The following is a 22,618-nucleotide window of genomic DNA, read 5'->3' on the forward strand; positions in this document are numbered from 1 at the left end:
ATCAATGCTAAACTAAGACTTAAAGGCTAAAGAATTTATCATCTTTATCATTTTTGTGATTTAAAGTCAAACCATCTCTTTATTTCACAAGAACTGTTGAAAAACAGTGTTTCGTGGAAATGCAGTCATTGAAGGAAAAAGTTCTTAACCAGCATGCTTTCCTGTCATTTCCATCAAATTTATAATCCCATCCTAATTGCCTTTCTGCTAATATCTTAAAGTCATAATAAAGAAGAACATTGCTAATTGCCTTGAAGTAGGTGATCTGTAATCGGCAATGCATATGCTTAACATTTATTGAAGAGCCTATAAGAGCTACAAAACCATATACTGTATTAATTGTATTCCAAAAATTAATAATTGATGTGTAATTAGTCTAACCAGTAATAGATTTGAATTTTTCACAGAAAAAAATGTTAATTATTTAGATAGTAAAGGCTGCTGCTGTGCAGATTTCATTGTCTTGATTTTTGGATTAAATGGCTTTTCTTCTGTTTCAAATAAAGCTTATACAGCATTCAACCTATGAATAGGTGATTGTTTTCATTAATATTAGTAATAAGTAAATATAACAAATTTCAAACATTGAATGCAGGAGTGTTCTTTACCACAAATAATAATAATAATGCTAATTTATACACATAAATAACATTCTAATAAATGCCAATGAAATAATAAGTTGATAAAGACTAATAACCATCTGAAGCATTACAAATCCCATTGCTTGTTTATCCTTCAAAGTGATAATAGTCATTTTAGGTTATTTTTTAACAACTACTATGGCCAGATAACACTGGAATAGAGGAAAATAAATGACCTAGTTTCCTATGAAGCCTTAGAACTTAATGCTGTGGTTGTTTGTGGTTTGTTTCAATGCAGTGTACTGAAAAACATCTTGTTTATATAATATAGTATTATATAGTTTTAAATTTACAAAGAGACAGAGACAAAATGACTTTTTAAATCTGAATTCTTTTTTACAACCTAATTTTGGGTCTCAGAGTTTTTGCTTATTGCATATGTAGTAAAGAGTTTATATGCAAACTAGAGCTATATCTTCTTTTCAAATTTTTCATTTTAAAAAATATACCTTGTTACATATTGCATGTTTTGATTTGTACTGATGGCTTATTTTCTGGTTTTATACAAAACAGTTAGTGTATTTTCATTGTGCTTCCTTTCACCTAACAATTAATCCCAGCTGTCAGTTTGATGAACAACATTTTTCTGGAGTGAATTGGGTTTGTGTGTGAGGTTACCCTGTAATCTCCACTTAAAATTATCTTTTGTGCTGTAACGTCTAGCATGGTAAAAAAAGAAATGCTACATAATCACAGCACACAATATTAAAGCATAAACAGAGAAACATACATCATGTAAATTCATATACAGTTATGTGTATACTATATACATGTTTTCAGATTGGTAAGCAGTTTGCAGTTACCTGTGAACCTACCCATGGTAGCTCTGATTTGCAAAATTAATAGATATACAATGTGAATTTGTGCTACCTTTTTATTCTTTTGTGTTTTTGAACAGTAATGATAAAATTGGAATCTTCTTTGTGTAGTTTTGTGTTTTAGAAAATCACTATAGAGCAAAAAGATGATTCAGAGTAAATAATTCAGAATGTTTCAGAATTTAAGGGTTTATCTTATTATGCTTCCTATTATCATAATTTATTATTATACTGCACAGTTATGTAAGGTAGAATGCCCACTTGGGGCTGGTTGGGCCTTTGGCATTTGGAACCCCTGCATAGTTTTTTTTTGTTTGTTCCATCTTTCCGGCCATCTAAAATTATCACTGGACTCCTTTTTAGACTTGCCTTATTTATTTATTTTTAGTTACTTATTATCATTCTTACCAAATCTTTTTTTTTCTTGTCAATTTCTGTTTGGCCTCTTGTAAAGCACTTTGAGCGGTATTCTTTGTATGAAAATGTGCTATATAATAAATGTTGTTCTATTCAGCTGTTCTGTTTTCCAAGATTTTTTTTTTTTTTTTTTTTTGAACATTGCAGGATCTCTGCATAGTCACATGCCTTAAGGATCTTACAGGTGTCGTGGATATCAAAACGTCTAGTAGACCAGCTATGATTGGCAGCCTGACAGATGGATCCACAGAAACATTCTGGGAATCTGGAGATGAAGACAAAAACAAAACAAAAAGTATCATTATCAGCTGTGTGAAGGGAATAAGTGCTCGTTATGTGTCAGTACATGTTGATAACTCTCGGGATATTGGGGTAAGCAATATTTGTAAAATAGTAGCTTGAAATAGCTATATTTAAAAATTATTTCATAAAATGTTCTTAATTTTTCAGTTTATATTTAGTGACAGTTGATAAACATATTTCATTATACTTTTGCTGCAATAATAGCTTTGTTTCTTTACTTTATAAAAATGCAAAAAATATTAAATTAATAATCTTGTAGATGAATCATAATCTTAAAATCTTTCTCCACATTTCATCATTCTTAGTTGAACATTAGTTAGTGTAGATGTTCTACTTGGCAGTTCCGTCATAAAAGCAACGTTTTTCGGTAATTGGTATCAGAACTGCAGTAAATTGATGTTCTTGGACACATTTGTAACAAAAGCAAGATAGTCCTTTATCTGATGTGCAGAGTACTGTTCAATCCTCAAACTAAAGTACAAGGCATAAATGATAATATAACATGTTTATCAGTTGTAAACTTTCTTTCTGTGAGAATGGCAAATTTTAAGTCATATGAAGTTTTCTACTATTGACTTTTAGTTTTTTACTTTTTGTATGTTCCTTCCTTGCTATCAAAACTTGCATGATTATCTTGTTTGATTATGCTCAGGTCCTAGTATCCTTTTTATTTTCCATTGTAATGATACACATCAGTTGATTTTTTTTCTTTTTGTTTTTGTTTTTCTTCCTTTCTCTATAGAAGGGGCAGAGTGGTGGCTGTGAGGCTAGGGATCTGCGCCGGCAATCGGAAGGTTGCCGGTTCGAATCCCGTAAATGCCAGAAGTGATTCCACTCCATTGGGCCCTTGAGCAAGGCCCCTAATCTGCAATTGCTCCGCCTTGGGTATGACATTACCCTGCATCCAGCCTATGTTGGTGGCAGGATTGGCTCTCCAGCCATTGGTGTTTTGTTTTTGTTTTTTTATATAAAAACAAAAAAAACTTGCAATGTTCCATTCCATTCAAAACAGTGTAGTGCTGGGGTGTCGCCCATTGCATGGCTGCACTCTCGTCCTAATTTGAGATTCTGAGGTGGTTTGTCATATTGTGGTGCATGTTTCTAATATCTCTCTCTCTCTCTCTCTCTCTCTCTCTCTCTCTCTCTCTCTCTCTCTCTCCCCAGAACAAAGTGACTTCCATGATTTTCCTTTGTGGAAAAGCAGTTGAGGATCTTTGCAGAATTAAACAGGTAAATGCCTTGAATATTGTGTTGCTGTGATGATTTTAAGAGGTATTATTATATATGATTCAAAGTATGTTAAGTATAAAACATTTGTAATGCAAGCTTAAGGTTATGTGAAGTAATGTTCAGCATAAAAAATGTATAGTAACTATCTTAGGTATTCACCCTGATGCTATGAAATTTGCTTTTGGAGTATGAAAAACCATTAGTTGTATAATATGATCATAAATTGTAAAGAAATATGCAGTTAGAAGTGGTAAAACATCTTAATCTCTGCATTTATATTTCCAACATTTTATTTGTTGGCTGAGAGTACTCGATGTTAGCATGTCAGAATGAGGATGTGCAGCATTATTCATAATGACAGTCTTGTTTTGATTCTCTCCTTTGCTACTACCTGTTGTATGAGATCCAGTGGTAGAAAACAATTTTATATTAAGCAGGTATCAGCAATACACTAGAACCCATCAAAATTACAGATAGCTGCAACATTTTCTTGTCTTAAATTGTATACTTAAAGGAGTACTCCACCCACTCCACTTCCACAGTATTTTGGGATTGATGTCTTTCCTGTTGACATTCAATGTAGAGTTTTCAGAAAGAAACTTAATGTTTTAGCAAAAACTGAAGACATTTTGACCATACAAATGGATAATGGACATGTGAATTAAGCAACATGAGTTGTTTTTTTTTTTCTTCTTTTTTTCGTATTGTTTGCTATTGTCTAGAACTAGTCCCCGCAGGGTTCCTTTGAATTTGACTCTGCACTATGCAATTTCTCCATGAAAACATGAGATGAAAAATTTTCTCAGCCATCACTTTAAAATATATGGACTAAATAAATTTTAAATATATATAATATTTGGATGAAGTGCTCCTTTAATGCCTTTGATGATTGTTACTCTTAAATTGTTCCTCATGCAGAGCTGATTCCGAATTGAATATGTTCCAACTGTTAAACCTTTATACTTAAGTAAAACACTTTCTTATAGTATTCTTCATTAAACATACATTTAAATATACAGTATTCATTATGTTTAAGCTTTACACATCTATGTAATACAATGTTTTTTAAATCATCTCTGCAGGTGGACCTAGATTCAAGACATATTGGTTGGGTCACTAGTGAACTCCCGGGGAGTGATAATCACATCATAAAAATGGAACTGAAGGGACCTGAGAACACCCTAAGAGTGAGGCAGGTGAAAGTGTTAGGATGGAAGGATGGTGAAAGCATCAAGATTGCTGGACAAATTTCTGCAAGTGTTGCTCAGCAGAAGAACTGTGAGGCTGAAACTCTCCGTGTATTTCGACTAATCACATCTCAGGTAAGCTAAAGTGTCAAAACATAAATGAAATTCAGGCATCTCCCAGGTTACAAACAAGTGCTTTCTAAAGGTTTTTGTACAAAGAAATCTTTTAATACTGTTTTGTCTTACAAACTACAGTTGAGCTGAATTTTCACTGTTGTGATGACTGAGTTTGGGATGAATATTCAACACATGCTGCCTGCACTATCATTGGATTATCTTCAAAGTATACATCACTGCAGCATGGAATAGAGCTAGACGTTAACGATGAGAATATGATAGTCTTAGTTATTCTTACAGCAGAAACTGCCATCATGTGCTATGGTTCATTCAGCTCACCATACGTTTTGCTGGCATCTTACCTCCAAGAAAGACTGGATCATCTTCAAAGTATACATCGCTTGCAGCATGGAATAGAGCGATATGTTAACAATGAGAATACAATAGTCTCAGTTATTCTTACAGTAGAAATTGCATTCATGTGCTATAGTTCATTCAGCTCATCATACGTTTTGTTGGCATCTTATCTCCTAGAAAGATTGCATAATATTTGGAAAATCCAAAGAAACATCGAAAACCTATTCATTTAAATGTGAAACACAAAGTCATAAAATGTGTGTAAACAGCATTATTAAACTGCATTTAATAAAGGAAAATGTTCTTATTAGTTTGTTTTGATGGAGAATCTTATTGAATTAGTTCTGCTCCCTGTCACATGTTTTGGTGGTGTTTAAGCAAAAACTGTACCTTTATTTGAGACTAGAGAATGCCTAAGTTTTTTTACATTTAAGTAGTACTAGGGTGTTGTACTGTGTTAGCCATTATGAATGTAGTGAAAAGTCAAGCAAAATGACACCTTTTATTGGCTAACTAAAAAGAATACAATATGCAGCTTGACTATACATTTAAGTCAGTTTAATTATGTATTTGCTTTGCAAAAATTCACTTTTATTAAGGGATTTTCAGAAATAGATTATCTTCAGGATACTTATCCTCAGGTTTACTAATATATACAATTGATATAAAAAGTCCTCTCTTTAAATTACAGATTTTTATAATGTAAAAAATAAAACTCCACCTTCATTGTGGAATTGGAAAATATACAAAGAAAGTGAAAACAAAACAAATCAGAAACAGTTCAGTGAAAAAAAATGTACAAAAACCTGGTTGCATAAAGTGTGCACACTCTTGTTATATTTAAGGATATGGCTGCGTTCAGAATCAACCAATCACACTCAATTTCATGTTAATTAGTAGTTTGTATACACCTGTAATGAGTGGGCTATTCCTAGGTTCCATGCCATTTTTTGGCTCAGTACTGAAAAGTTCTCACATGGAGAAATACGGCTTACAGTTCATGCAAATGAACACCACTAGCAGTAGTGTGTGTGACTGACCAAGTTGTGACTGTAATCGTGTAGAGAAATGGGATTGTCAGCAAGTGAAGAAGGGCAAGTGCCCTGAACTAGAAAAAGACATGGGGTGTTAAACTATGTGGAAAATAGGCTGTGAAGCAGACAAAGGAAAGCTAGGCAAAGCTCAAAAAAGACGTAGTTAGCAAGTGGCCTTCTATGCCAAGTCAAATATCTTTAAATGATCATTTGATTTTCCATAGTCTCATTTACTTGGTCCTTGGTAGTAAAATAAATACAATATTGCAGAGAACTGGGGTGTACCTTCGAGGTCAGACTACAGTGTGCAGCTATGCAGAAACAAGGAAGTGCCAGAATGGCTTACTGACCCACTTCAAGTCCATTTGTACAACATAAGTCAGGAGCTGAAACTGAATGCATGCAAGGCACAGTATGGGTGTCTCCCACATACGGAACATAGAGGAGGTGGACATTGTACATAGTTCACAGTATTATTTCTTTTCACCTGTTCTTTTCTGTAGTAATTATTAAACATTCAGTTCATTGCAGGATTCAATTAAATGTGCAGCCTGTAAATGTCAATGCTGTATGTAATGATTTAAAGTAAACCGCAGTGTATATTGCTTTTGATCTAAACTCTCAAGAACTTTATAATGGTACAAGATTACAGATGAAAGCGTTAAATTCAAATCTGACTAAAGCTGCCATTTTTACAGGATGTTCTACAAGATTAAATTATATTTTACCCAATGTTACCATTATTCTTAGCAGTTATGTTTCAATTTAAAATAATATAGTTTCCTATAAAATTGTGTTTTTGCAATGACCATCAACAAAAGCCAACTCACTAGGAAAAGTAAAAATTAGTCTATGGCAGGAATGTTATACTCATGACCAATTGTATGTAGTATGTTCAAGAACAACAGCTTCCAATGAGCTTATAATATATTCCCTGTAGGAGAAATAAATGTATAAGTATTGTATTCAGAAAACTACTCAAGTTAATTATATACTACTTCTGATACATCTGATTAACCACTATAACTTAGTCCCATTTTCTTGAATTTTCTCTGGAAATGCCAGTTAACAGAGGTAGTAATTTCCATATTTCAGCATTTTCTCCTACTTGCATGTGGTTTGCTATTGAATGCTTTTTCCTCAGCTGTCTGTTCTGTCATTAAGAGTCTGATGAATTGTATTTTAGTTTGTTTAAGATTATCAAATATGAATTTATTGGTGTGCAAAGCGTTTTCTGCACAAAGTAGCTTTTGAGGGTCATAACAGAAATTTGTGTGGTGATTGTGTGGTAGATTACATGGACATGAAATACTTTTAAAAAAAGAACAGTGAAAAATTATTTTTGATTTATTTTTTATTACAAATTGAAATATTCAACTGCAGTAGCACGAAAATATTTATTTAGAAAAAAAAAAAGGATCCACTGCTGCAGTACTTTCACTAAATATCGATTTGAAACCTGTTGTCGATGTAAAAGGATTCTTGAAGTGATTTATTTCCTACTTGTGTTACTGTCCTTGTGGAATATGCATGTTCTCTCTGTGTTGATGTGTTTCAGTCCAAACAAGCATGTTGGCTAAATTGGTAGTTCTTAGTAGTATGACTGAGTCGGGATGTGTGCATGAATAAGCCCTGTAGTGGACTGTTGCCTCATCCAGCTAAAGATGGTTGTAGGTGATAACTAATTTTATTGCAGTAGTTGTTTCACTTAGTAGACTCTTTTGTGTTTGCTTACACAACAATATTGATAAGCAATTTGATTTTGAGTTATTTATTTAGTTATTTTCAATGATGATGCTGTAATGAAATGTTTGAAGTACCAATAATTTTATTTGTGCACATCCTTTTTATGAGACTAAGTTAGTTTTCCTCATTTAGGAGTGCCTATTTGTATAGTTTTGCAATATTCAGAAATATTTAAAACCATTATATCTTAATGGTCAAATTAACTGGCTTGCTTTAGGCTGTTGTTCTGGCATTCTTGCAGCTTTTCCAGCTTGATAATAACATGTTTATGATAATTGTCTTTATAAGTATTTTTGCGTCATGGTTGGGAAAATGTTCCCTCTTTATGTTTGATTTAATACATTTTGTACACATACTTCCTAAATGAGAAGCCCTACTTAATGTTGTAATACTTATAATTGCTTTAGGTGTTTGGAAAGCTCATTTGTGGGGACACAGAGCCAACTCCAGAACAAGAGGAGAAGACATTGCTATCTTCACCAGAAGGAGAGGACAAGGTAAATAAAGTGGTATTAAACTCCAAAAGATGATGATTTTTTTATCATGCTCTAGCTGCAACACAACATTCTTATGGTGCATGGATAAATGCCTTTTAAATGTTTTGATGAGGGTAAAACTATTGCTAAACTATTGGCAAATTTAAATGTAATGTTAGCAACTAGTCTTGCAATCTTAACAGTGGGTCTTTATTGTTAATGTGATTTTGTATTTATTTTTTATTATTTAAGAAAACAAAACCTATATGGTAATTTCAGCCAAAGAGTCATTCATGTAAGCAACACATTAGTACAGTTTTAACTTAGTTATATGTGTCCAATGTACAGTTTTAAGATAACTAATAGTATGCCTTGAACAAATTGAAGAGGAATGTATTTTCTGAATAAGCAGTGTTCCATACACTGTCGTCATCTTTTGATAAATTCCTTAAAATGTGCTGATAAAACCTAGAAGCGCTACATATTTATGAGATAGCAGTTCAAAAGATGCATAGATGTTGTCTATATAAAAACTTCAAAGGACTGGATAGTGTCTTTGAATTGAATAGGTTACAGAAGGTTAGAATATATGGTTCATAAGAATGGGTGTGGTCTTCAAATACAGTGGTGCGATATCTTATGTAAATGATGAACTGTTGGATTGGTGGTAATTTGAAGGTAATTACAAATAAGAAATCTTAGACAGGCATACAGAAAAGATTTTGGAAATGGTTTCATTTCCTAGGCTAGCCAAACAGAGCCTTAGTTTACATAAGTTTATTTGCAGCTAGGTATTAGAGCCTAAATTTGGTAGTGTTATGCCACCTTCTTCTTTAGTTCTCTGTTAAGTAGTATTTAATATGAGGTTGTTTTGATTTCTAAATAAACTAAGTTCCAATTCGTTCTAACATCTTGAAAAAAAATAATGTTGTTGATAATCTGAAAAGGTTCTGTTTTTCAAGGATATGTTTTAAAATGGTAATTGTTTCTGGTAGAGTGAAATGGAGGGGTGAAGATCTGTTAAAATTGTGTTTTACACTATATTGTCAAATTGCCAAAAGTTTAAACAAATGTTTGTTTCCTTATAATGGTTAGTCCTAAATATATCATTTTCAGGTTTCATTTTCATTAATATTAAGTATAACTAGGTAAATTGCATTTATAACTGCTTATAAGACTATAAGAAGTGATTAATCTGCTTAAGATGAGAGAATTGGCCTTCAGTGAACAGAAGTCACCTTCTTGATAGATAGATAGATAGATAGATAGATAGATAGATAGATAGATAGATAGATAGATAGATAGATACACACACACACACACACACACACACACACACACACACACACACACACACACACACACACTCCCTCCCTCCCTCACTCACTCACTCACTCACTCACTCACTCACTCCCTCAGGATAAATTCACATACTCCAGCAGCAGCATACTGATAAAAAAACAATATTAATTAAAGAGTGGTAAAAACACAGTGCAAGTTAAAAAGTGCAAGGTGAAGAGTGTGAGGCAGGTATAACAGTCAATAACATTGTACAGTGTTAATGTTTAAAACCCCAAACCCCCGGTGGAATTGAAGAGTCACATAGTGTGGGGGATGAACGATCTCCTCAGTCTGTCAGTGGAGCAGGACAGTGACAGCAGTCTGTCGCTGAAGCTGCTCCTCTGTCTGGAGATGATACTGTTCAGTGGATTCTCCGTGATTGACAGGAGCCTGCTCAGCGCCTGTCGCTCCGCCACAGATGTTAAGCTGTCCAGCTCCATGCCTACAATAGAGCCTGCCTTCCTCACCAGTTTATCCAGGCGTGAGGCATCCCTCTTCTTTATGCAGCCTCCCCAGCACACCACTGCGTAGAAGAGGGCGCTCGCCACAACCGTCTGATAGAACATCTGCAGCATCTTATTACAGATGTTGAAGGGCGCCAGCCTTCTAAGGAAGTATCGTCGGCTCTGTCCTCTCTTGCAAAGAGCATCAGTATTGGAAGTCCAGTCCAATTTATCATTCAGCTGCACTCCCAGGTATTTATAGGTCTGCACCCTCTGCACACAGTCACCTCTGATAATCACGGGGTCCGTGAGGGGCCTGGTCCTCCTAAAATCCACCACCAGCTCCTTGGTTTTGCTGGTGTTCAGGTGTAGGTGGTTTGAGTCGCACCATTTAACAAAGTCCTTGATTAGGTTCCTATACTCCTCCTCCTGCCCACTCCTGATGCAGCCTACGATAGCAGTGTCATCAGCGAACTTTTGCACATGGCAGGACTCCGAGTTGTATTGGAAGTCTGATGTATATAGGCTGAACAGGACCGGAGAAAGCACAGTCCCCTGTGGGGCTCCTGTGTTGCTGACCACAATGTCAGACCTGCAGTTTCCAAGACGCACATACTGAGGTCTGTCTGTAAGATACTCCACGATCCATACCACCAGGTATGAATCTACTCCCATCTCTGTTAGCTTGTATTATAAGCTTGTATTAACTTAACAATTCACCGTCTTATGCTGATATACAAATATTAGGCAAGACTTACTTTTACTGTCAATTAGTATTGAGCTTTCCGTGAAGGTTGTTCTAGTAATCATTCTCACAGGTCTGTAGAATTAAGCTCATAAAGAGTTGTTTTAATTGTGAAGTTATTTTTATTTTCAATCATGAACACAATTGAAAAATATAATTATGATGTCTCCGTCAAATCACATTTCGATACAAAATTGTAAAGTATTGTAATCAAAATTTAGGAAGTTACAAAATGTATGTATGAAATATTGTTCTGAATTATGAAACATGAAAATATTTGGTCAATCTACTATAGTAGATTGTAGATATAGTATACTATATAACTTCTCCAGTTTTTGTCACTTTTTTTTTTTTTTTTTTTTATCCAGAACTTCATTTGGAAGCCCATCATTTGTGTTTTGATTATTTAACATATTATTACTTTGCCTTTTTGAAGATTATCACTAATTTGACTATATGTACTTATTTTCTTTAAATATTTATATGCATCATTTGTTTTTAAAGATAAACTATTCATCTCTTTGTCTAGGCACCTTCTGATGCTGATTTAAAGGAACACATGGTTGGGATTATATTCAGTAGAAGTAAACTGACAAATCTTCAGAAACAGGTGTGCAGGACTTATTTCAAAATAGTTTCTTAGGATTCATAACACAATTTATAAATAGCTGATGTATTTATAAAAGTGAAAGATTTTGTATTGTTTGTTAAGAGAAAGATGGTAAGTGCTATATATTCGTCTTGGCATTAATGCAATTCCATTGATAGCTTCAGTTTTAGGCACTCATTATATTTTGTCTGAGTGTAGTTTAAGAGAAGTAAAGCTTGCCAGGCAACCTGTTACATTGTGAATCAAGTGTATAATTTGCAAACAATTAAGAAAAGTGAAGTCATATTAATTACAGTTTGCTAATTCATAACAACTGACCATTTACAGGAACAAAGCAGTATGTCTATGAATTTACATTTACTGACAGCTGTAGTTTTTTCATGTTAATCTTTTTTCTCTAAAAAAAAATGCCACTTTGACAATAGAGAATGTGATTAAAGTAGAATGACTGATGGCATTGAAAGAGAAACTACTGTTTACAGTACTCAAAAAAAAAAAAAAAAAAAAAATTTTGTCAAACTTAGTTTCCACACCTTCTATCTAATATTTCTAAGCTCATAACCAAGTACAGTCTATTTCTAAAATTAAATTTACAGTACATTTACAAATACAGCTTTGGTTTTGTCTTTTAGGATTAGTTGCATAGTTTCTTTAGTTAAACCTGGTAGTACTGGTGTTTTTTGCCTACAGGTATGTGCGCACATAGTGCAGGCTATTCGCATGGAGGCTACTCGCGTACGGGAGGAGTGGGAGCATGCCATCTCTAGCAAAGAAAATGCTAACTCACAGCCAAATGATGAGGATGCCTCCTCAGATGCATATTGCTTTGAGCTGCTGTCCATGGTACTTGCACTAAGTGGATCCAATGTAGGAAGACAGTATTTGGCTCAACAGCTGACACTGATGCAAGACCTTTTCTCACTGCTACACACAGCCTCTCCAAGAGTACAAAGACAGGTAATCTGCTACAGTGTTAATCATGTGAAGGGGAGAAAAAACTCTTAATAAGATAAAGACATTAATGTGGTTTATTAAAAGCTTCTGATTACATTTTATTCTGTAAAGATGTTCTAGATAATTGCATTTAAAGGGTAATGTGCCACCCAATAGAGAAAAGGTTTAACACTAGAATTACCAGAGTCTACGAAAAAAACTCGTAGATCCGGCCCACCTTAAAACCATTCTCACCTCTCTTTTGTCTTCTAAATGTGCCGATTAAGACGAGCCAGCAAGCAGCCAGCTATTCCGTCCCCCATCGTCATAGAACATTCACTAAGTTTTCCCAGCTCATGCCTTGTGTGATTAACTTGGAGTGACTGAACTGCTAGAGTTTTAGAGTGGAAATAATAGATCGTTATTTGGAACACACGCATTTCATGTGTGTTCCGTTTCTACAGTAATCTCTGTAAACACATTTTTAAAACAGAAACTTTTTTCATATTTTAGTAGTAAATGACAAAATGTAGGCATAAACTATATACTATATGAAACCTGAAGTCCAAAGATCAAGTAAACACTTTCACAAAAGGTTAAAGAAAAAACAACAGTTTTTGTAGAGTAGTGGTAAGATTTGCAGAATTGTAATCAAACGTCCCTGGTGTAATCAAGAGTCCCGGTTCGATCTCGACTTCCTCCTATATTTGCTGTTTTCAGTAATGAGCTGCTCTTATTGTTAATATTATACAGTAGGCCTACACACATACACTTGGTTTGCGTCTGTAACACACGGTGTACATTTATAGGACTTGTAAAAGTTTCCGTTTTTTTCACTTTTATTCTCTCTAAATCACGATACATACTAAGTCGCGGATAGTTGACACAGACTGCTCAGCTAATCAGTGCGCAGCAGGCCTGTTGCACTTTAGAGACCCGAGTTCAATTCCCGCTGGAAAGAAAGTGTTATTTTTTTTTTCTTTTTAACCATATAAATTGGTATGCACTGTCAGTCAGTCAGATCGTTGTATTTTCATGTGGGATGCTCCTTTTAAAATATTATTTTTAACAATTGAGACTGCAATTAACATGAACAAGTGTCTTTATAACTGTTATTATATAATATATATAAAAACAGCTAAGGGGATAGATAAATAGCTATAGCGCGTCTTTATTTGATCCAAATAAATAATATGCAAGCTGATTTATTTTGGGCACATACACCACGCTAGTGTTTAGATCTGGACGGTGTACCGTTGGCAAGCTCTGTAAGCCGTGCTGTTTCTTTGAAGTACAGGTGATTGGCAGGATGACGCCAGACTTTTGCCTTTACGCCTAGTGCAGCTGCATTGTTCTTATATGTGAGGGGACGATTCTTGCGGGGATGGCTTCTGTTTTCTCCTATCTGAGTTCACCTCTGTTATAGCGCGTCTTTATTTGAAAACTGCAGTGTCAGATCGGGGCGAGCGTGAACGCTAACTTTGACAAGCACTATAAATTTACAGCAGTTGTTACAGACGTAAATCAAATGTATGTTTTTATTGTATAATATTAACAATAATAGCAGCTCTCTACTCAAAACAGCAAACTTGAGAAGCTGCCAGCATCGAACCCAGAAGCTCTTGATTGGGAGTCAGCAGTTGTGTGTGGGAACTGTTAACATTTGAATCTGATGATTGTATATAAAACCGAGTCAGCAGTTGTGTGCGAACGAGACTGGGAAAACTGTGGACGTGGATGTGAGTAGTGTGTGTGACTGAGAATGACTGGTGTGAAGCCTGAAGTCCAAATATCAAATAAACACTTTCACAAGTACAAGTATAACAGAACAAGTGCGCTTTTATTCAAGAATATAACTGAAGAAAAAAGAAAGCAGGTTGCGGTAAGGGCTTGATGCGACTGCTTGCGTGGTGCAATGCTAAGAACTGCTGAAATTTTTGTAAATTATTACTAAAACATGAAAAACGTTTCGGTTTTAACGATGTGTTTGCTGTGCATAGATCGTTGTAGACACGGAACACACATGAAATGCAAGTGTTCCAAATAACGATAGAGTATTTATAAAAGGTATCATTTTGCATGACTTCTCACTCTATACAGCTCTAAGCAACTGATAAGTAGGTAAGCAGACTTGAGCTGAGAAAACTGTGTGCCGGTGGGTGGATGTGATAGCAGACTGCTTGCTGTTTGCTGCTTATCAACACATTTAAAGGACAAAAGACGCTGATGGAGAAGTGGGAAGCGTTTTAAGGTGGGACGAATCTACGAGTTTTTCCGTAGGTTCTGGTAATTCTAGTGTTAATGAAACTAACTTTGTTTAACATGTTCTGCTTTGTGGGTTTAATTTAAAAAAATTACTCAGGAAACATTTTAAATGGAAACAGAGCAAAAATGTTAAATGGAAAATATAAAATCCCATTTTTTGTGAACACCATTCAGCATTTTAATTTAGAGAAAAAGGAAAGTGAGCATCTTTTACGGTGCAGATTGTGATTAAAAGTCGTATAATAATTCATTTTACCAAGCAGTAATTAGAATATCCGTTGATATGACACATTACACCTCAAAAGTTTGACATATAGACTATATATTTTAGTTCCCTTTTAAGAGGGTCAATGAAGTAGTTGATTAAACTGACAAAAAACAGTTTCTATAGCCTACCTTTTGTCACTTCTCAGGGAACTGGCCTGACAAGTCAGGAATATCTCAGTCAAGCTTGCTCTGTTGTGCCTGCTATGCTGGAACCCATTAACTGACTGACAAGGCATTACATCCAGTTTTCATATGGTGTGGGTATAAATACATAAAAAATAACATGTTTTTGTCAACATAAAAAGGCAATTTGAGCAGTTTCCTGTTTTCCTAAAAGGAGCAATTTACTGCACACATGGCTGCAATAAGAGCATCAAGCAAGAATGAAGCTGCTTTTGTTAACCATAAGCAATTACTTCCCATTAACACACGAGCTCTCTGTGATGCTAAGATAAGACAGACAAAGGTCATGGCTGGGTGACTTGGGCCAACCTATGATTCGTTTATTTTGAGGCAAAAGAGCTTTAACAGATGTGATGGTACTGTACATGTTGGATGGCTTGTTGGTAAGGTAACTGACTGAGTCCTCCATTTTTCATAAGACCTGTACTATACATTGCCAAAGCAATCATACCATTACATAAACCAGGTGACAGTGGCTACCTGCTCAGTTGCTGATACCTTACTCCTTTCCCTGACTCCCAGACCACACAGGAGAGGCGCCGCAGAACACAGCCAGCAGATATTCTTGAATGTCAGTGGTGAAGTTTCGATGCATCAGGATGGAGGCAGTTCTGATCTACTAGCCAGTGAAGTTCTTTGACATCTTGATTGTTTTTTGACATTCATGTATTTTCACACTGGAATCCACACAAAGTTTTATAAGTCAGACCCCTGAACTAGATAACATTTATTCTAAAGTGATTAGGAAAATTAGTATTACATACATTAACTATAGTTAATGTGTAATTTTTGAAAGCATTGTATAAAAAAAAGATGATTATTCCAATTTTAGTAACTATAGGCAAGAGGTCTTTATGTGTATCATTAATAAATTAATGAAAGTATCTAATGAAGAAAATGTTGAGCAACATGTGGCAAGCAAGTACTGGAATGTTGCTGAACAGCCAACATGGTTTTCATTGGAAAGATAGTGTTCACCAAATTAATTGAACTTGTATGAGAAAGCAACAAATAAATTTCATTAGAGGATCATATATGATATCCTTTATCTTGAAATTCAAAACGATTTTGATAAGTTACCACATAAGAAGCCGGTGATTAAACTAAAGCCAGTGGAAGCTCAAGGTACTCTACATGCATGGGTTCAGAATTGGCTGAAACACAGAGAGCAAAGATCAGGATGTTTTTCTAAATTAAGTGATGTTTAAAATGGTGCCCCTTAGGGATCAGTGCTGAGGAGACACCTTTTTTAAAATGTATATAAATTATCTAGATAAAAATACAACAATTGAGCTGGTAATGTTTTCCAGTGACTCAAAACTAGATGTCTAGTGAATACACTAGGGTCAGTAAAATCATTATGGTGGATACACCTGGGCAAAATTAAGACTTTGGCAGATATGTGGCAGATGAAATTTCAAGTGTTACATGTAATAAGTAAAATGTTATATTTAGAGGACACATTGCTGTGTTCAGAACTCATATTCAGAAGCCTAGTATGATGTTAGGCTACATATCAGATGTGCTGAGTACACACCATTACACTCTATAAAGTGTAATCTTTGCCTCATCTAGGAGACTGTGTGGAGATCTAGTTACAGTTTTACAATAAAATGTTTAGCAGCTCTAGAAAATGTTCAGAGTGGCCAAAGTACTCTCACTCCAGTTCTGCATAATCAATTATTATTCAGAATATTCAAACCAAGGTTAAGAAGAGAAATGACTGAAGTGTTTAAAAAATCATGAAAGCAATTAATACGGTGGATTTCAGCTGTTCTTGAAAAGTTCTTCATACAATAAGAACATGAGGGCACATATGAAGGGTACATTACAAACAAATATGAATGTCCTTTTTACTCTGAGAACCATCAATATTGAGTTGCCAAGTTTGTTTGTAGAGGGTAGTACTTTGGGACCATTCGAACTCAACAGGATAATATTTTTGCAAAGGTTAGATGAATAGGAATTGGCAAGCTTTATTGGACTGAATTAATCCATCTCATCAAAATTGTACTTGTTTGATATGAAAATTACAAAAAGATCTATTAGAAAAGCTTCCATATTTTACCTTCCATCTAAAGATAGTTTCTTATATGTTACGCATTTGCTTCAAAGTTAAAGGTTTAAAGGCAAGAGGGCATCCTAAAGTCTTGCATCATTGATTACTTGGTAACTTCTATCAGTGCTACAAACCGAAGGGAAAGTATAAAATAAAATGATTGTTTTGTGTGTGTTTGTGTGTGTGTATGTATGTATGTATGTATGTATGTGTGTGTATATATATATATATATATATATATATATATATATATATATATATATATATAAAATAAAACTTGACAATAGTCTTGATTGTCCACTGCAGGTGACTTCTCTACTCAGACGTGTCCTTCCAGAGGTGACTCCAGCTCGGCTAGCTAGCATCATTGGAGTAAAAGTCCTTCCTCCTGCAGATATTAGTGATATAATTCATTCCACAGAGAAAGGAGACTGGAATAAGCTGGGAATTCTTGACATGTTTCTAGGATGTATTGCCAAAGCACTCACAGTTCAGCTCAAAGCCAAAGGTACTACTATTGCAGGGACTACTGGGACAGCAGCAGGCAAAGGAGTCACCACAGTGACACTTCCAATGATATTTAATTCAAGGTAAATATTTGGTAAAAGATTTTTTAATTTTATTTATGATCATCTTTAAGTAAATGATAATGTCTCTTTACTTTAGCTTGCACAAAATTGTACTAATCTTGCATTTTTTTAATTTGAGAAATGAAGCAGTCACATGCAGAATTTAGAATAGTTTTCCTTGGTAAGTTTTAATATATACCTTTTTGTTTTTTCAAACCAGTTATATCAGGCGAGGAGAAAGTCACTGGTGGATGAAAGGGTCTACTCCCACACAAATTGCAGAGATTATCATCAAACTTGTCAAGGACATGGCAGCTGTAAGAATAAATTTGTTTAATCTATCTGATTGAATGCTTATTATTATTGTTTATTAATCTTCTTGAAAGACCATAGAACAATCTTTTTGAAAATGTAGCAGAATAGCTTGTTACAAGCTCCTAGTACTGAATTTTCATCCTCTTGAAGGTTGGAGTGGGTTGAGTAGGGGCCCTTACACAAGCTACAAATATATTGTTGGAAAATACTAATCAGTTGTTTGATTACTTTGGAAGCTATTAGCAGTCTAATTAATACACATGTTCTGTAGTCTCATAAAAGACAGCTGCATATGTTATACATTAATCTCTTTAAAGACAGCTGCATATTTTCTTTGCCGTCATGGCACAAGAGATGGAATACATCAGACTTGAATTCTTGTTTTAGTAAGATGTACTGCTGCTTAAATGTATTTCCCCTTTGTTTGCCATGTATTACTTAATATATTTTTTATTATTTTTAGTACAAATGTGTATAATTAATATTTATTTTGTAAATTAATCTCAACTTTTTTTTTTTTACTTCTATATAAGGGTCATTTGTCTGAGGCCTGGTCAAGAGTAACAAAGAATGCTATAGCAGAGACCATCATTGCTTTAACTAAAATGGAGGAGGAACATCGATCACCAGTGAGATGCATCGCAACCACTAGGGTAAGGGATTTTGCGAAGGACCCTTGTCTTACGAACTCAATTCGTTCGTGAGGGCTGGTTGTAACTCAAGTTGGTTGTAAGTCAAGACTATTTTTCCCATAAGAAATAATGGAAATGCCCTTAATGTGTTCCGAACCTCCCACAGCAACGCTTACTTAACTTTTTTTAATAAAAAAGGGTTGTATAATGTGCATAATTTACCAAAAACACCAATAATTTTTCTAATGTACTAACCAAAAAGTTATAAAAAGTGCCTAGCCTACCAGAAACAACAATTTCATACTGTACTCACCATTTAAGTTGACATCTTTGGCTTGCAGGAAGGAAGGAGGAGGAGAGTGAAATGGAAGGTTGTTATTGTTTGGAAGGAGCTTCCTTATACAAATCATTTCTTTGTAAAATTGTTGAGATGATGGATTTCGACATGCTGTACATATTAGCGAGATCGGTCACACGAACGCCACTGTCATATTTCCACACAATTTCCTTCTTCGTTTCACTTGTGATCGCTTTCATTACCTTCGTTACCTTCTCTTCCTTCCTTAGCAATTATCAAAATAAATTATATAAATCACTGCACTGACCAAAATTACGTCCACAAACACATGTATCTGGGCTCCGATTGATGCTTACAAACGTTTTCGGCTGTTTGCTTACAATCGCACAAGCGGATACACATGACCGCATTCGGGTCATAACGCAAGACGTTGGTCGTAATTCAAAACAAAAATTTTGGTCGTAAACTAAGTTGTTCGCATGTCAGGCTGGTCGTATTTCAAGGGTCGACTGTATGTTTTTAGTAGAATTATTATTTTTTTTATCCCATTTAGTAGTTCATATTGCGTTTATTCTTTTTGGTATATTGATCTTGCAAGATGCAGTACTGTGGAAAGATCTTGGCAATTTAGATAGTTTACAAAAATGTTTGTCTTAGACATTTATTTTATGTCTTCTTGATGTTCCAAAAATTCATTTTGCAAAATGTAAAGCAATACAATAAGATATTTTAATGTCTTTAAAGAATAAAAGCTAACATGTATAAGTGACCTTCCAATTAATAAACATTAGATCTTTATAGGCAGTATAGCTCAGTGCTTGATTAAGCAAATATAACAAACAGGGTCCAATGATCAGTGAGGACATGTGTAGGTTCAGTCAAAGTGATTAACTGAAACAGAAACAGCAGTTCAGGGAAAATAAATATGGGCAAGGGACAACCATACTGAAGATGTTAAGTTGCAGCAGATATTGCAGTTTAATCTGCAGATCTTGCACCAAGGCAAAAATGAGCATAGTGAAAAGACACGTAGTGGTCATCCAGCATCATCAAAGTCTGTCCCAGGCAGAAATTTCATGGCAGACGGGATTTTCTAATTGTTATGTCCAAGTTCTTCTGCAGAAGCACAAACAAACGGGTCAGGCTGAGGACCAGAAACACAGTGATTGCCCCAAAGAATGAACTGCAGCAGACAACAGATGCATCAAGCATACCTCTCTTCAAAATCAGAAGATGTCCATCACTGCTGTCCACTCAGAACTGGCAGAAACCACTTTAACCCAGGTACCCCCATCTACAGTCCAGAGAAGTCTTATCAGAAGTGGTCTTAATGGAAGAGTTACAAAAGCCATTCCTCCAAGATTTAAATAAAGCCAAAAAACTCGCCTACACTCTCCTGAAATTTTTTGCTTGAACAGAAGCCAGTTTGTCCGGGGAGTAGCTGAAGAATGGTGCAATATCTACTGGCAACATTGAAGCACAGTGGAGATTCCTTTAAGGTTTGGGGATGCATTTCCACAAACTGAGTTGGTGATTTGAGGAAAATTGATGCCCTTCTCATTGCTGAGAAGTATAAGCAATTTCTCATTCAAAAATTAATCTGCATCAAAAAGGGATAAAGAAGATGGTATGGCTCCTGCAACAAATGGTATGTCCCTCACTTTATGATCTTAATAATCTCACCAGTCTGGGATTACTTGCAGATATGAGTAAGTAAGACCACCAAAGTCTGCAGTGGAACTGTGTGGCAGGTTCTCCAGTAGGCTTAGTGCAAATGACCACACACGTACTATCAGAAACTGCATGGAAGTTTATTGATAAATAAAACTTAATTATGGCATTCTTTAAGCAATTTCTGCTTTACAGCATTTTTCAAAAGTAGTTAAGATTTTTGCACAGTGTAATATATTTGAAATATTTTAGGACAAATTTCCTTTTGGAAATAAATTTGCTTTGTATTTAGAAAATCTAATCCTCATCACAGTATAGCTGTATAGCTATAATAGCTAGTTGCAGTAAATGTTAGTAAATTGCATATTTTACCAATTTTTACGAATTTACACCAAAGTTTGTGGTATGTATACAAAGAAAGGATGAACCTTTTTGGGATCAGTGTGTCAATACCTAACAGTCCAATTGGGAGTAATTGGATCACAACAACCGTTCAAGATTAGATGAATTGATTCAATAGTGGCATAAACCTGCTGTTATTTGGTACTTTGTGAGGAGCACGGATGAGTTTTTAATAGGTCATTTGGTGAAGTAATATATAGGTTTAAATAATGGAAAATCACTTTCTTCTTTTCACTTTTTGCCAGGTAAAATATTTCAATTTTTTTTTTCATTCATACACCCGTTGCTGTACCCACTTGATCCATTTCAGGCTTGTGGGTGCACAACCAAGACACAAACTAAAGACAAGAACATTAGATCTAAAATGTTGACAGAAAATGAGGCAGAAGGTCATGTCTGCCCAACCAATCAAAACAATTTAGCCACCAGTGAGGGCAGAATGTCCTGCAGCTTGGGAAAGTAATAGCAAAAACATCTTCCATCACCTATGATTATCTTGTTGAAGTTTCTCATCATAGCATCATTTATGCTCACAGCTCCAGGGGAGTGTGTTATTATATTTTGTTGATTACACATAGTTTTCTTGTTTAATTTTTTATTTAATCCAAATCGTATTATGTAATATCATCTACTGTTGAAGTCTGCTCTGTATGTGTAATATTTCTATTGCACTATTGCATTATATTGAGGATTATTTGTGTTCTGTGTATTGTATTGTCTTTACCCCCCTTTTTTTTTTTTCTTTTTTTTTTTTCTTTTCTTTTACACCCAACCTATCTGGAAAGGGGTCTCTCTTTGAATTGCTTTTCCCAAGGTTTCTTCCATTCCTAACAACCCCCCACCCCCACAAGGGTTTTTTGGGAGTTTTTCTTTGTCTTTTTAGAGAGTCCAGGCTTGGGGGGCTGTCAAAAGGCAGGGCCTGTTAAAGCCCATTACAGCACTTCTTGTGTGATTTTTGGGCTATACAAAAATACATTGTATTGTAATTTTCATACAGTGAGAAGGAAAGTCTGATTTGTTTTATTTTCTTTTGCATTCTCTTTGATTTAAAAATGTTAGTATTTAAGTGAGTATTAATTGAGGTTCAAGAACTAACCATTTTATTCACTAGTGATCATGGTGAACAGATAACGTAGATATCGATAGTGTGTGTCAAGAAAGGATACTGGGGCTACTATATATCTTCAGCTATACACCTTTATAATGCCTCAGTGTGACTCAGTGCCTCTTATCTTTATCCAAGTCAAAAGGTTTCTTCTTCTTTTGCATTTCTTTTGTGTATTTGAAGGTGGTGGTTTTAGTTTTTTTTTTTTTTTTTAATAATAATCAGCTTCTGTAAAAAGCTAAATGTCCTCCTTGGGACAAGTCCTGTCTGTCTCTCTGTCCATGTGTCTCTCTCTACAAAATATACCCATGATTGTTTGCTCAGACTTTCCTAGCAGCATCAAGCTTTGGCATCATGAACATAGTACAGGTCCATCTACCCAAACTCATTAACACTGGTCTAATGTACCTGTAAGTTTAACATGTATGAAAACTAGACAACAAATTAAAAAGTA

At 34.9% G+C, this 22,618-nt stretch overlaps 1 protein-coding gene across 1 annotated transcript in view; it reads left to right on the top strand.

The window, feature by feature from the left end:
* The window catches only part of mycbp2 (MYC binding protein 2), a 412,376-nt gene that overhangs the window by 355,069 nt on the left and 34,689 nt on the right, over positions 1-22,618 (top strand). The window contains 9 exon segments of the mRNA XM_051926880.1: positions 2,024-2,248; positions 3,344-3,409; positions 4,492-4,731; positions 8,258-8,347; positions 11,385-11,465; positions 12,156-12,422; positions 17,479-17,762; positions 17,962-18,058; positions 18,590-18,709. Coding sequence (XP_051782840.1) covers positions 2,024-2,248; positions 3,344-3,409; positions 4,492-4,731; positions 8,258-8,347; positions 11,385-11,465; positions 12,156-12,422; positions 17,479-17,762; positions 17,962-18,058; positions 18,590-18,709 — 1,470 coding nt within the window.

The sequence above is a fragment of the Erpetoichthys calabaricus genome, chromosome 4 (genome assembly GCF_900747795.2).
Source record: "Erpetoichthys calabaricus chromosome 4, fErpCal1.3, whole genome shotgun sequence".
In the NCBI taxonomy this organism is placed as follows: Eukaryota; Metazoa; Chordata; class Cladistia; order Polypteriformes; family Polypteridae; genus Erpetoichthys; species Erpetoichthys calabaricus.